Raw genomic sequence first — 13,881 nt, forward strand, 5'->3', positions numbered from 1 at the left:
AGAAGACACCAGCACCTCACTGTGACATCACTAGTTATTTAGGGGCTACTATCCTCACAGCCCAAGGCAACACAGATTCACTGCCAAGATGACCGTCTCAGCTCACAGAGCTGAGGAACACGGCTCAGATCAGATTATATCATGCACTGTGCTGGATATTGTTCTAGCAAGCATGTACCATTTATAGAGACTGTTCTTGTTGCCAGTCTCACAGCAGAAGCTCTGAGGAATGAAGAGCCTTGTCTAAGGACACTCAAAGGCAAGAATGAAGCCAAGCTCCACTGTGTCCAGGGAAGTGACCTTACATCAATAAACTCTCTTGTGTGCAGACTCCACTTCATTAAAGCAATATGAACATATTAATGTCTCCCTTTTCCAAAAAGCAACTCCAGTTATCTTAGACTCCCTCCCACCTCCTCCCTGATCAACTCAGATGCCCACCTTGCTCTGCCTCCAGTTTTACAAGAGACACAGTGCAACCCCTCCATGCCAGTTGCTGTGGTTTTGACAATTCACTTACCTCCACAGTGAACTCTCGGTAACACTCCCCAAGTTGAAGTCGTACAGCTTTGTCAGAATGAGAATCACCTAGGGAGGGGGAAGGGAGGGAGGAAGAGAAAGGGAAAAGAAGGGGGGGGGGGGGGGGGGGGGAGAGAGAGAGTTTCCCTTTAGACTGTGTAACAATACACAAGGCATCTGAAATCACCCAAAGGAGAGTTTAGCATTTATCCATTAAAGTTGAGGTATTATAGGATCAAGTTTTTAAAAAATTAATCATTAGCTTAATGTATCATGTAACCAGTAACATTTATTTTAATCTCAAAATGTTTTGCATTTGAAATCAAGCATGCCAACAAGAAGTAATCAAACATTGTAAGCCGCTCCCTCTACAGCAATGGTTATTCAAGGTCAGGGTGGAACCAGATGTGCCCTTATTAACAGCTCAATCAGAAATTACAGTCAGCTTTTCCTGTTTCTCAAGGTGCTACCACAAATTGTTGAGTCTCCACGGAAATAAATGGCAAGTTTGTTTACAAAGATCCCTACCCAGCAAAACAGTCCCTTTTGCCCAGACTGAGCTTTGCTGTTCCCTGTTTGCTGTCACTGACTCTAGGAGCATGGGAATTTCCACAGGCTATATCACCTTTCTGCAGTGGTAAAATAGAGGGGCACAGCATAACATTCAGCTTTGACACTGAGCAAGACAAAACTTCAGCTGTATCTAGTGCTCAAGGAGAGTCAGAGCCTTCAGGACCCACTAACTAACTTTCTGGTGAGCCATGAAAATTCTTGATTCATGTCCTTGCAAAACTGAGGTAGAAAGAGAGGGGAGATAAGCAGTACATATCCTTTGTGCTCTGACCTCAGATTTCACAGGTAAAAGTAACCCTCCTAGTTACCAGCTACACTGCCCAATGCCCCTCTCTCCCAAAAAAGGCAGCTATGCAGTGCAATAACTTGAGAGCCTCTGAGCAAGCTCCCAGGCTCAGATGGGATGGGAACTTCTGCAGAAAAAATAGAGGCTCTTTACTAGAAGTTAAAACCACTGGAGCACCTGTGCTCCTTGATTTTTTAGCATAATGTCACATAGTACATTCCCTTGGATTCTATGGGACCAGCCTCAGGAAGAGCTCTTGGGCATCTCTTCATTTTTGGTTTGCATCATTTTAGCTTTTCAGCATTGTTTCCTCCTTGTAAGATTCAAGGAGGGTGGTTTCCCTTGCAGCTGCTTTGGGTTTTATTTGTTAACGGGTACTTCACAGCTAAAAGGTAGGTCCAAATGAGAGATGTGATCCCAGTGGTTGAGTTTGTTAATGTTCTCCAATGCAACAAGGATTTTTGCTACTACAAAAGCCACATCGTCCTCCTCTCACAGCAGTGGGACCCACCACACCTTTCATTCACGTTTCCCAGCTGAAAGGCTGCTGGGTGAGGAGTTTAAAGCTTTGCAGAAAAATGCCAAAGGATTAGTCAATATCACAATGGCTGCAGCAGTCGGTTCAACTGTCAGCTAATACTGAGAAGAGACCTGTTCAAATTGTAAGGGACCTTCGTACGTGACTATGCAGCCAGTGCCAAGCTTAATGGCTTTAGAATAGATGCTCTGAGCACTCCTCTCTCTACTGGATTCACTTTTCCTGTCCCCAATTTCATTTTGTCCCTTTATTTCCCCACACAGAGACCTTTAAGAGGAAGATAAAAGCCAAGCTGCTTCCAGCAGGGTCTGAAAAGAAACCTGCCAGGCAGATTTGAGTCAGCATATGCGAGCCCATGTCAGCCGAAATCGATGCTGTGCAGTGCAGAAATAAGGACAATATCCTTTTTATCACAATTTAAACCCTGCACACACCTTCCCATACAAATGGGAAGAGCCAGCTGCAAGTTGCACCAACCAAAGTTTGTATACCTCCTCCCCTTACACCAACCGAGGGAAGCAGTGCTGCCTGCTCCCAGCTAAAACCTGAGGAGAGTGATATTTTTAGGATGTTCCCTGTAGTCCCACAGGGGCCCCAACAGGACCCCTCTCAAGGCTCTCTAGGAAGCATTGCACCACAGCACAAGTCCTGTCCTACCAGAAATTACACATTCCTTAACACTTACAATTGTGGTAAAGTTTCATAAAGTTATTTTTCCAGTTTCAGAGTCTAATCATGTTGAAGCCAGCAGGATGACTTCTGCTGAGTTCAGTGGATCCTGGATCCAGCCCTAAACATATTAAATAAAATCTCCGTGTCCTGGTCAATTTTCAACAGAGTAATTCTACCTTTAGTCGCAACTACAACTAAAGGCAGCATACGTACTCTTCCAGCTCTTTGTGTGTCTCTTCCCAGATCTGCTGTGCCCTGCATTTTTGAAAATGTCACTTATCTATTATAAACCTTGCAAACCATAGGATAACACCAGCTTTACAGGAGTGGGTTGAATCCTACTCGATTTCTGGGTATAAATCCAAAGTAAGAGCACATTGTTTAGTACAGCTTTTCTGGATTTTTGCCCAGGATGACTAACAAAAATCCAGTTCTGCATGCTGTTAATGCGTGGAAAGCAAAAGCATGAGCATCCCTTCGCAGTTAAATCTCACAAAGGGTCCCAAGAAATAGCAGGAGTTGCCTGTGGCAGTGGTAATGCATAGTGCGGTCACCTACAGCAACCTGTCCATAAAATCACAACACTGCTGCCCCACAGCCCCAGATAGCCTTCACCCTGTCCTCACTTGCTTTTGAAACAAGACACTCCAGATTCAGTAAGGGCAACTCTTGCAATGGTTTGGGAGTTTGAAAACCAGAGAGGATTGCAGAGGCTGAACATGCAACTTTCCCCAGAATAGCTGTGAAAGCACGTTCCCCACAACATGCCCCATGAGACCACGGAGCAAATGTAACTACTAAGGCAGTGTCACGTGCGGTTAAGACACAAATCAAAGCCTGAACGGCACGGCTGGATCCCGAGTTGTTTTCACAGGCTGCTTTTGGCACAGCATTGCAAAGGAAACTTCAAAGCACTCCAAGAGGCTGTTCTGAGGCCTTCACATCATGTTGCCCCAACTGTGCTAAGAAACTAGAAGCAGGGATATCAGGGGCAGATGTGGGCTAGTACCAGATTTTCTAAGACATTCTATTATTTGCATGCTTTAGTTGAAAAGGATGGGACAAAACATAAGGAAAAATGGACGTATTTTTCCAAAACTGAGTTCCGATAGAAGAAAAAATGAAAAAGAAAAAACCCTCATTGACTCAAGCTGAGACATTTGATTCTGATTTCTACTTTGTAGTTGAAGAAGCTTAGCTTGTTTTTGTCAACACTAACACATAACCATGGCTTTTCTGTGCCAAAGTAATTGTGCATGAAAATCTTGACAGTTTTTATTTTAAAAGCTGAATTCAATAGGAAATTGGAGTTTTCACATTTAATGTACTATTTCAAAAGAAAAATAAACATTTTCTTCCCCTAAACTAAGGGAAAGCTAGAATTGCCCCACCATAGAAAATGTCCAGTCTTCAACCTAAACTAAGATGAAAACATTTTTTCTCTAGGGAAAAGAAATAAAAATTTTAAAAGTTCCAAGTGTTATTGATTCAGAAACAACAAAAACTTAAGCATTCTTTAATCAAGATAAATTCCCTTATAGTGCCAAATGAAACCGTTTCTGTTCATCAAACCAATCTCCCCAGAATTAACTTCAGGTCAGCTCAATACTAAACCATGTTTTTCTCTGGGGTCATACTGCTCACTCCAGGGAATACAGCTCAGATGTGAAATTTCCACCCCCCTACCCCCCCCCCCCCCCCCCCCCCCCCATCTCCTATGGGCCAGGCTCCACACAGCCGAACGGCACTTCCCAGGACACCCGGGGGCAGGTGTCCCTTGGGGCAGCTCAGCTGGTCGAGAATGAAATAAGCACATGAGAATGAAATGTCCTGCACAGCCTGCAGGACAGTGAGGAAATAAGCCAGGCTGAATTACAACTCCCTTAAGGCAATACAAACCCTCTGGAAAATGCAATTTCAAGCTGAGTTTACACAAAACTAAATGACCTGAATAATTCAATAAATTGTTTTGGTTTTCTACACAGAAGTGGGGATAGAGAAAGGATAATCAGAAGAAATATCTTTTCTTTGGAAACAAGTAACATTCCAAGTCCTGCAAGAATTTCCTTATACGCTTTATTTTACACACATGCCCCTCCACAGTCCGTATGTTTTCATTGTGCAGAAACTACCACTGTCTGCTGAATACCCTGCTATAAGGCTCGCATGACAAAAATGCCAACCTCTGTCAATTAATTATCTTCAGTGACTTACACTGCAACACAGATTAAAAGTCTCTGGCACTGAGAAATCCCACCAGCATGCTGTATAGTATACTGAACCACTAAATCCACATTTAATAGGATGGGCCACTTCTCTAAAATAAGGCCAGCATGTCTCCAAGACTGCCCAATCCGGAACCCTTGAGTCTTGACGCAATTTGGCTGGCAGAAAAGCACAAAACAAAATATAATCAGAAACAGTAGCCCAGGTTTCATTCTATCTTGAAAACACATCCCTGAAGGGATTCCTGTTGTTCAGACAATTATTAGGAATCTCTGAGCCCATAAATCACAAAAGTGCTCAGAAGCTCTTCAGAGTATTTGGTGGCATAACAATCTTTCATGCCCATAAAATTTTACTATGAAGGAAAATTACTTTGGTTCATTAAACCCTCCTCCAGATCTTGCCAATTCTAAACTGCAAGAGTGCTTTGCATATACGCCACAGTGGAATATATAATTCTTTTTCCCACAAATTCAAGTGTAAAGGCATTGCAGTTCCCTCAGCAGGTTGCCAATGAACTTCAGGACAACAAAAAAGTGCCACATCAAAAAGGCAGCCATGCACCTGTATCAGGCGGTGCTTGTATCAAAGACAGGAGAGAGAAGAGCACAGCAGCCAGAGAGAATAGGTGAACATTTCAGGTAGACATCTGAAAGGCCAGCACTGATCCACTTCAGGAGATTCATCTTCTAAGTGAACTGGCTTTATCAGCACAGAGATCAACACAACACATCAGTATCCCTATCCACGTATTTACCAAGCATAATCAATAATGAGCAAAGGGATGAGCACCAGGCAGCGCACAGCACAGCAAAGAGATCGCAGACAGTTTTACATGTGAAAAACGAGAGCTCTCCCACTCACTCTGGTGTGCTGGGATCTCCATTTCCTACCTACAGACCTATTTCCATGATCTTTACAACAATTTCTCGCCCCTACACCAGCCACAGGAAGCTTGTCTGCAATTTTCATCTGCCTTGCCCCAATCCATAACAGAGTAACAGCACCCGACAAGTAAATTCAAATATGAACATCCACACAGTACTGGGAACCAGTATCAGTAAATTGCTCACAGCTGAAGGCAAATTAGCTTAAAATGCTCTGGGATCTAAAAGCCAACAGCACTGCTCTATGGGGATCCCTAGCTGTTTCTTTATTTTTTTGATTGGGTTGGGGGGGGTTGTTTGGTTGGGTTTGGTGAGGGTGGGTGATTTTTTTGGTGGTGGTGGTGGCATTTTTTAAGGCACAAAATTAATAATTAAATATTAGCTGATCAACATAATCACGAAGTTATTCAGGGTGATGAATATGCTAAGTAAGGAGGCCTTTCACATAATCTCTGCATTCAAAGCTAGTTCAGGCAAAATCCACCAACACCAGCCTAATTTTCCCCACACAAACACTCAGAAGATGGGAAGAGGATCATTTATATGTTCAACATACACTCGTGCTTAAGTGTGTGGTGGGTTGACCCCAGCCAGCAACTAAGCACCCACGCAGGCCCCGGCAGATGAGCGAGGGAACCAGAAGAGCAAAAATGAGAAAAATCTGTAATTCCAGACAAATACAGTTTAATAAGTGAAGGAAAGGGAGGGGAGGGAATAAAACACCACGCAAGCAACGCAAAGGTGGTCACTGACTGCCTCCCACAGCAAACCATTGCAAAGCCAGGCTCTGAACAACGGCTACTTTAGAAAGACTGCTCCACAGCTGTTATTGCTGAGGATGATATCGTATGGGACTGAATACCTCTTTGGCCAATTCAAGTCTGCTGTCCCAGTTATGACCCCTCCTGAGTTCTTGACTGCCCTCCCCCCTACTCCTAGGGAAGGCAGGGTAAGAAACAGAAAACCTGACACGGTGAAGCACTGCTCAGCTATACCTAAAACATTGGTGCAATATCAACACTGGTTTAGCAAAAAAATCAAATCGTAGCATGACCTGGGATGCTCTGAAGAAAATTAACTCCATTCCAGCACAAGTATTTTCCTAGATCAAGGTACAGTGGTTCTCAAAAACAATTACTACATAACTCTGGTCCCACCAAAATCACTTCACACAAATAGACTCTCAAAAACATATGCATGCATGCGTGTGATCACACTACACACCATCACCATCCTCATTTACCTTGGAGGTCTAAGTGCTGTTGCCAATACTCAAGAGTGCCATCTCCAGTTGTGAGACGCATATACCATTATTACAAAGCTCTCAGGTGAGGAATTTAAATTCCACAGATTCTACAAGCATCACCACTGTGAAATAAGTCAAGAAATGTCATCTTTGTTTTACAGATGAGAAACCAGAGGCAGAGAGAGATGAAGTGTTTCTCTACATGGGAACACTCAGAAAGAATAATCTAAATCAACTTTTAAGAGTTTGGTTCAATTCGCTTTGCAAATACATCAGAAAAATCAAATTAAAGACCACTTTACTCTGAAAAAATGTCTCCATCCAGAAATTTAAATATCTGAAATAATCCACTCCAAATTAATTAATTTAAGCTAAAGTGCATCACCTGGAATATAAAGCACCATTCCAAATTCACCCACAGTAATAGAGCGATTAGCAAAAAAAGGAACACATACACTTTTAAACACCAATCTACACCCTGCCTGGTGAGCACAGCTGAAAAAACATTATCTCAAGCTATGAGCAGTTAAGGAATAGCAGCACATCCTAAAACAGAAGAAGAAAACAACAGAAGCACTAACAAGAAACACAGGCCAAATCCTGACTGCTGGAAATCAATGGCACTTTTGCAAGACTAAAGTTATGTTAACCTAGGCAGCAGCAAAGTTTTGTGGGTGGTTTGTTTTTTGGTTTTGGGGGGTTTTTTTAATCTGTAAAGACATAAAAATGATCAGTGGGTGACTTCAGGCTATGCAGACAAAAGAACCCTCTGAAATTGAAGAAGACAAGCCCCAAGATCACACACAAAAGCAAAACATGTTCCAATGAACCTGTGATCTCCAAACAGCTGAGACTGTCAAACGTGTCCTCAAAACAAGAACTAGTAACTAAAAGAAAGCTATTCTCCTTTAATCCTCCTTTGCCTGTGTGCCTTTTCACTTTCCAGTATGAAAACTGCCACAGTATGCTCTTTCTGTCCCCTATCCTCCTCCCTTTCAATGTAAATCAGGCAGCAGAATAAGTGGCAGCCAGAGCCCAAGAAGTCTTCCCATGAATTCCCCTGGGACACCGGAGACAGATCACATTATCTTCACAAACAAGCCCTTGGGATGTAAGCAGCAGTTTCAATTTTCCTTGTACAGGGCTTGCGGTGAATGAACACAATGCGGGCATGAGTGGGAACAGGACACGACACCAAAACCACTACTACAGTGCTTTGCAGAAAGAACCAGCTCTAGAAAGCCCAGCTCCCTCCTCCTGCACGATTACCAGCAGGAGCAGAGCAGGAATCCTTGTACGTCGATCCTCTATTTCGGTAATTCAAGGGCAAGCCCAGACTGTCAGAGAAAAAGCACCCATTGGCATCAACACTGAGACACCTCTTCCAGTATCATAGGTTTACCTTTCCAGACTCATGCAAATCTAGAAAGGATTTTGAATTGAACCCATCAGGGTCTTTCATGCTTTTGGTTTTAAACATTTTGGTGCAGGGACTGTAATTTAGGGTAACTTCAGAGGTGTCTTGCACATATGAATCTATGCCATGGTTGTGAATGCAGCTGAACACCACCACCACCACCACAGCAATGACTAATGCCTCCAGGACTCAGAAGAGGAATCTGACTACAATGTTTAACAATAACATGGGAAAAGAACTCAGATTCTCCTCCTCCCAAACCACAGACTCCAAGTATCACCCAAATGAGGGGTATTCATAAGTGCTAGCTGTACAGCGTCTGCAAGTCAGCCACATTGCCCTTCCATCTCTACTACACACCAAAAATCGGACAAATCTCTCACACAGAAAAAGAAGAAATGTTATTTCCTTTAAAAATTGGTAAATCCTGCCTGAGTTTCAGCAAATATACCTCCTGCATAATTACATGTTTACCTTTAGTGCACACACACACAAAAAAAATTACAGCCACATTCTTAACACCTCCTTCCTAAAGAAATAAAAGAAAAGCCTCCAGCAAGGTTAACAACCCTGAAAGAGCAGCTGGATTCTGTTGCAGAGGCTGCAGTAGAGCCCTAAACAGAGCTACCAGGTCAGATCACAAAGCCTTTGTCCTCTTTGCGGGGGAGGATCACTCCATAAAAGCTAAGTATTATTAGAACTATTAGCCACACAGCATCAGGAGAGTGTCTGGGAAAGGCATGGTGAATTAGCCACCTTTTTAAGAAAAAACATGATAAAATACAGGAGACATTTAAGCAGAATTCCAGACCATTAGGAATAAACACACTGGAGGTGAGGGTGGACACACCAATATACTACCAGCAGGCTTGCAAGTAGCACTAGTCAGAGAAGTCAAGAGACAGAAAAGACCCCCAGGTTATCTGACCTATCCCCCTGACAAGGCACAGTTATGCTCCAGAGAATCTTCCCAGCTTTTCAGGATGGCCTTGCTGTACATAAATACATGTTCCCACCAGTAAAGACATCTAGATTGCTTAAAATAACAGAAGCTTGAGCTTTATCTCTGTGTAACTCAGTTAAACATAAATACAATCTCTCCTGGCAGGTAGTGATATGATTTAAGGGTCCCCTATCATACATTATTAGAGGTGATAGCAAAGAACTCATCATTTATTTTTATTGATTCAGCAACCCACACTGGATCATATCTCCCAGTTCTTTCCGTTTGCTAAGAAGCCTCCACCAAAGCCTTGGGAACTTTAGTTTTGTCTTTTTTCTACTTTTTTGTCTTCCTTTTAAAGCTGTGCATGCACATGCCTATCCAAGTTCAAGAAGCAAATGAAAAAAAAAGGCCCCAGTTACCTTGCCAGCTCCAATTGGTTCTTGTTCCAATTATCTCCTGATACCATCTAGGAACCAGCAGATTTTGTGCAGCAGTTTAACTCTGTGGAGTCACACACCTGCTGAAGGGCCATTTAAAGCTGCTGACATGGGGACCTGAAAAGAAGGAATGACTTGAACTCCAAGTGTGGGTACACTACCTTCACAGGACAGTTCTCAAAAAAAAAAAAAAAAAGGAAGGCTGACAGAAGGTAGGACAGCACAGCCCTTTGAAATGGTATAAACTGCCAAGATAGGTGAGGGTTTTCCTTGAGGACTGAAGACAAAACTGACTGGTTCTGTAAAGGAAACTAAGTGTTGGGGAATTTTGCGTCTAAGCCATTTCTGAAAGGAAGAGAAGACAAAGCTCCCGTAAAGCTGATTTTTCAAGAAAATTCAGATTGCTTATTGTTCTTCCATTTCAGGCTGCAGGCTCTATTCAGGAACTCTCACTCCTCTCACACACACACTCCCTCTTTTTCTCTCCTCCTCTCTACCACATATATAAATACTACTGATCTTCCTCAGATTCCAGTTCGCAACTCAAATCACTGGTATTGAACAGAGCACAGGCAAGAGATTCCCTCTCTTCCCAGGGACAGGAAAGAGACTAAAGAAGCTGCTGAAGCCCTTTCCAGCCTCTCGTCTATGACCCAAAGATTTACTTGTTCATTTGGAAATGCCTCACTGCTGGCTCGGAAGAACAGCAGCAGGGAATTAGGTGCCATGCCACAGAAACACATGCCAGTTGTGCTTCCTAAAACATGGAGCCTCACCACCAACGTGACAGCAAGAGAAGGGTGCTGGAGAAGCCACCATGTCAGCAGTGCAGTCTGGTCACTGACCTGGCTCTCAGAGTGGAGGCGAGCCTCCCCATTCTATTCCCAGCTCACCCACCCACAGACATTAATTTGTGATGACAATGTTATGGTGAGACAGTATTATTCAATTTTTAACAATATTACCCTGAGAAAATATTCTTCTCCCTCCAGGGGAACCTGTCCAAAAGTTGGACTTTCACAGATCTTACCATAGAAAGGAAAGGATGTGCCTGTTCAGAGAAATGCCCTTGTATCTTCTTTTAATTGCCAGTTAAAAGACCTTCCACACCTGCCACTGAATCCTTATTACCAACAAATCCAAGTACCTTGGGTTTTGGCTTATTCCCTTCCTCACCACATCCCAGGGAAATAAGCATTATTGCTGTTTGCCAGATGACAAATTTAGGACAGAGGGCAAGAAGGCAAAATGCACAAATTGTTCTATTATGGTTCTGCAGATACCAAAGTCCACACTTAGATTTTCCCCCACATTTACTGCCCAACCGCAAATGACTGTATCATCGTTACAAAACTGTTCAGCTTTGGGCCCCTCACTTCTAGGGGGACACAGAGGTGCTGGAGCGTGTCCAGAGACGGGCAACGGAGCTGGGGAAGGGGCTGGAGCACAAGTCTGATGAGGAGCAGCTGAGGGAGCTGGGGCTGTTCAGCCTGGCCAGGAGGAGGCTCAGGGGGGACCTTAGTGATATGACAAGAGGAAACAGACTCAAGTTACACCAGGGGAGATCCAAGTTGTTTTTTAGGAAAAAATTCTTCACTGAAAGGCTTATCATGCACTGGAACAGGCTGCCCAGGGAGGTGGTGGAATCACCATCCCGGGAGGTGTTTAAAAAATGCAGACATGCAGTGCTTAGGGACATGGTTTAATGATGGACTTGGCAATGCTGGGTTAATGATTGGACTAGATGATCTTAAAGGTCTTTTTCAACCTAAATGATTCTATGATTAGTATAAAAACATGATTTAATTGTAGTTCTTTAAATACATGTTGGTAGAATATTTATAAATTTAATAAGTTGGGAAAGTGAAATATGAGAATCATCACTGAAAGAATAAGGTAAATATATAAGTGATAGTTTGGAATATCTCAGTGAGTATCACAGGCAACGGGTCAGTCAGGCTGAGCAGGACACAGGATTGGAAAATGCTGGAGGTAGGAGACAAGCACGAGTCAGGGCTCTCTGCAGACAAAAGGTCAGAAGGAATAGTTAGAGTGCTAACTAGCCAATTAACATATTTTTTACATTATTATAGATTCAACAAAGATTAAATGATCTGATTATCTTATATATTAAGGCAATAAAAATGTAGTCTGTCCAATTGCACTCTTCTGACCTTGAACCTATGTTTATGCAGCAGTTCCTATATGCAGATGCTCAAAACTACTTTGAAACTTAGTAGCTCAGCTGTGGTAAGGTCAGCTCTGCCCTCGCAGCATCTTTTCCTACTCCATGTTCCTTTGAACTAATCTTTAATCTTGATTTCAATCATTTTTATTATATTTGTCTTCATTTTTATTCTGTCTTCATCATGTGCATACATTTCATCATCACTACAGTGCCTGAACTCTTTGTGCCATAGCTAGATAGTTGGTTGGTGGGGGGGTTTGGGTGTTGTTTTTGGTTTCAGGGTTGGTTTTGGTTTTGTTTGTTGTTTTGGGGTTTTTTTTGGTTTGGTTGTTGTTTGGGGGGGGGGGGGGGGGCTGTTAGGTTTTTCTTTCGGGGGGGTGATCATTTCCTCTGTGTGTTGTGTCATTAAGTAGTTAAGCAAAATTTTTTTCATCTGCTGCTGTGAAAACACACTCACTCTGGGCAATTTCCTTTCTTTGTTCCTGTGCAGAGCAGCTCCTTGCTCATGCCAAACACCCCACCACCACCACCACCCCCCGAGCCCTGATATTATCTCCTTTGAAGGGCCTCATCTAGCAGCCTTTTATGAAATCTAGCTCACTAGGTATTTACAGAAACTGGGCTGGGAAGGATACACCAAGGTATACATCCACCACATTGAGCCAGCCAGATGTAACATCCTCCCTCATCTAAGGGAAATAAAACAAATTCTGTTCTTCCTGTGGAGTCCAGGACAGCTGTGCTAACAGCACATGACACTAGCAACAGCTTCCATGATATGCAACAGAACAGAGGACAGAGAATTCTTCAGTTCAGGATTCATCTTCCCCCTTCTTTATGAGGCAGCCAAGCTTCAACACCATCCCCTCCAGAGAGCAGCCCTAAGCACAGGGCCAGAGCTGTCTGGATTCTGCCTGATAACCCAGCGAACTTGTATGGGCCAGCTGATGGACATGGTGTTCAGCTCTGCCTCCAGCTGACACTTAACTATTTCAGACTGCAGCTACATCAGCAAGAAAGAATGGCCATGATCTGTGTCACAGTAGTCTGTACATAGCCTCACCACAGATAACGTAGCCTCCCAGAAAGTGGAATAGGAAACGTGACCAGGTGTTGTCCTGTCTGCCTAACAGAAGGGACACACCGTGTTTTCTCCTCCTTCATGCCTGGACACAGAAAGACTTCAAAACTGTGAATTCAAGGGACTGATGGGGTGCCTTCCTCCAGAGCAGGCCCCTAAGATGCCCTACTATGGGAACCTAAGTTAGTGCTAAGGATTACTCCAGGCAGCAAGAGGCTGCAACATCCACACTCCATGGACTTAACCCTGGGATATACCCAGGGCCTAAGAGGGAGAGCAAAGGCAGATGAGGGCCCTGAACCCCCAGTTCAGAGCTCTGGTTTGTCACTCAAGCCAGACAATCCATCTTTCAAAGCAGCCAGTTACCAGTTTGGTGCCTGCCAAGGAAATAAAGCTTTGGAAGAAAGACACAGATAACACAATATGAACATTTTTCCCCATCTGAGTACTTCCTAAACACAGGTAAAATATATTTGCTTAAAATCTGATCCTGTAGGAAAGAAAAGGAAAACAAAAAAAAAAAAAAGAAAAAAGCGCCCCACACTTCTCTGCCCCCAAAAAAACCTGTCCTCTGAAGTTCTGGCACCAACTTCAACAAACTTAAGGGGAGGGGGGAGCATGGAAGAACATGTCAGGATTCACAATAAAAATCATAACTTTTGATGTCAGCTCAATATTGCAGTTTGGGGGGGCAAATTAAGAAAAAACCCATTCATCTGGTTTTGAGCTCTGTTAGAAAGAAAATATATTTTTCCCACTTAGAAATACCTTGTACTAATGTCTACATGGCAAGATGTAGAACAGCACAGTTAAAGCTGTCAAGGGCAATTTTTCTTACAGACTTAAGTGTTCTGTTACTTAAAAA

The 13,881-nt window shown here is 43.1% G+C and overlaps 1 protein-coding gene across 1 annotated transcript in view; it reads right to left on the minus strand.

Moving 5' to 3' along the window:
• Positions 1 to 13,881, minus strand: part of SORCS3 (sortilin related VPS10 domain containing receptor 3) — a 304,363-nt gene that overhangs the window by 209,366 nt on the left and 81,116 nt on the right. Inside the window, exon 2 of the mRNA XM_055720617.1 lies at positions 521 to 588. Coding sequence (XP_055576592.1) covers positions 521 to 588 — 68 coding nt within the window. The remainder of the gene's footprint in view (positions 1 to 520; positions 589 to 13,881) is intronic.

The sequence above is a fragment of the Falco cherrug genome, chromosome 9 (assembly GCF_023634085.1).
Source record: "Falco cherrug isolate bFalChe1 chromosome 9, bFalChe1.pri, whole genome shotgun sequence".
In the NCBI taxonomy this organism is placed as follows: domain Eukaryota; kingdom Metazoa; phylum Chordata; class Aves; order Falconiformes; family Falconidae; genus Falco; species Falco cherrug.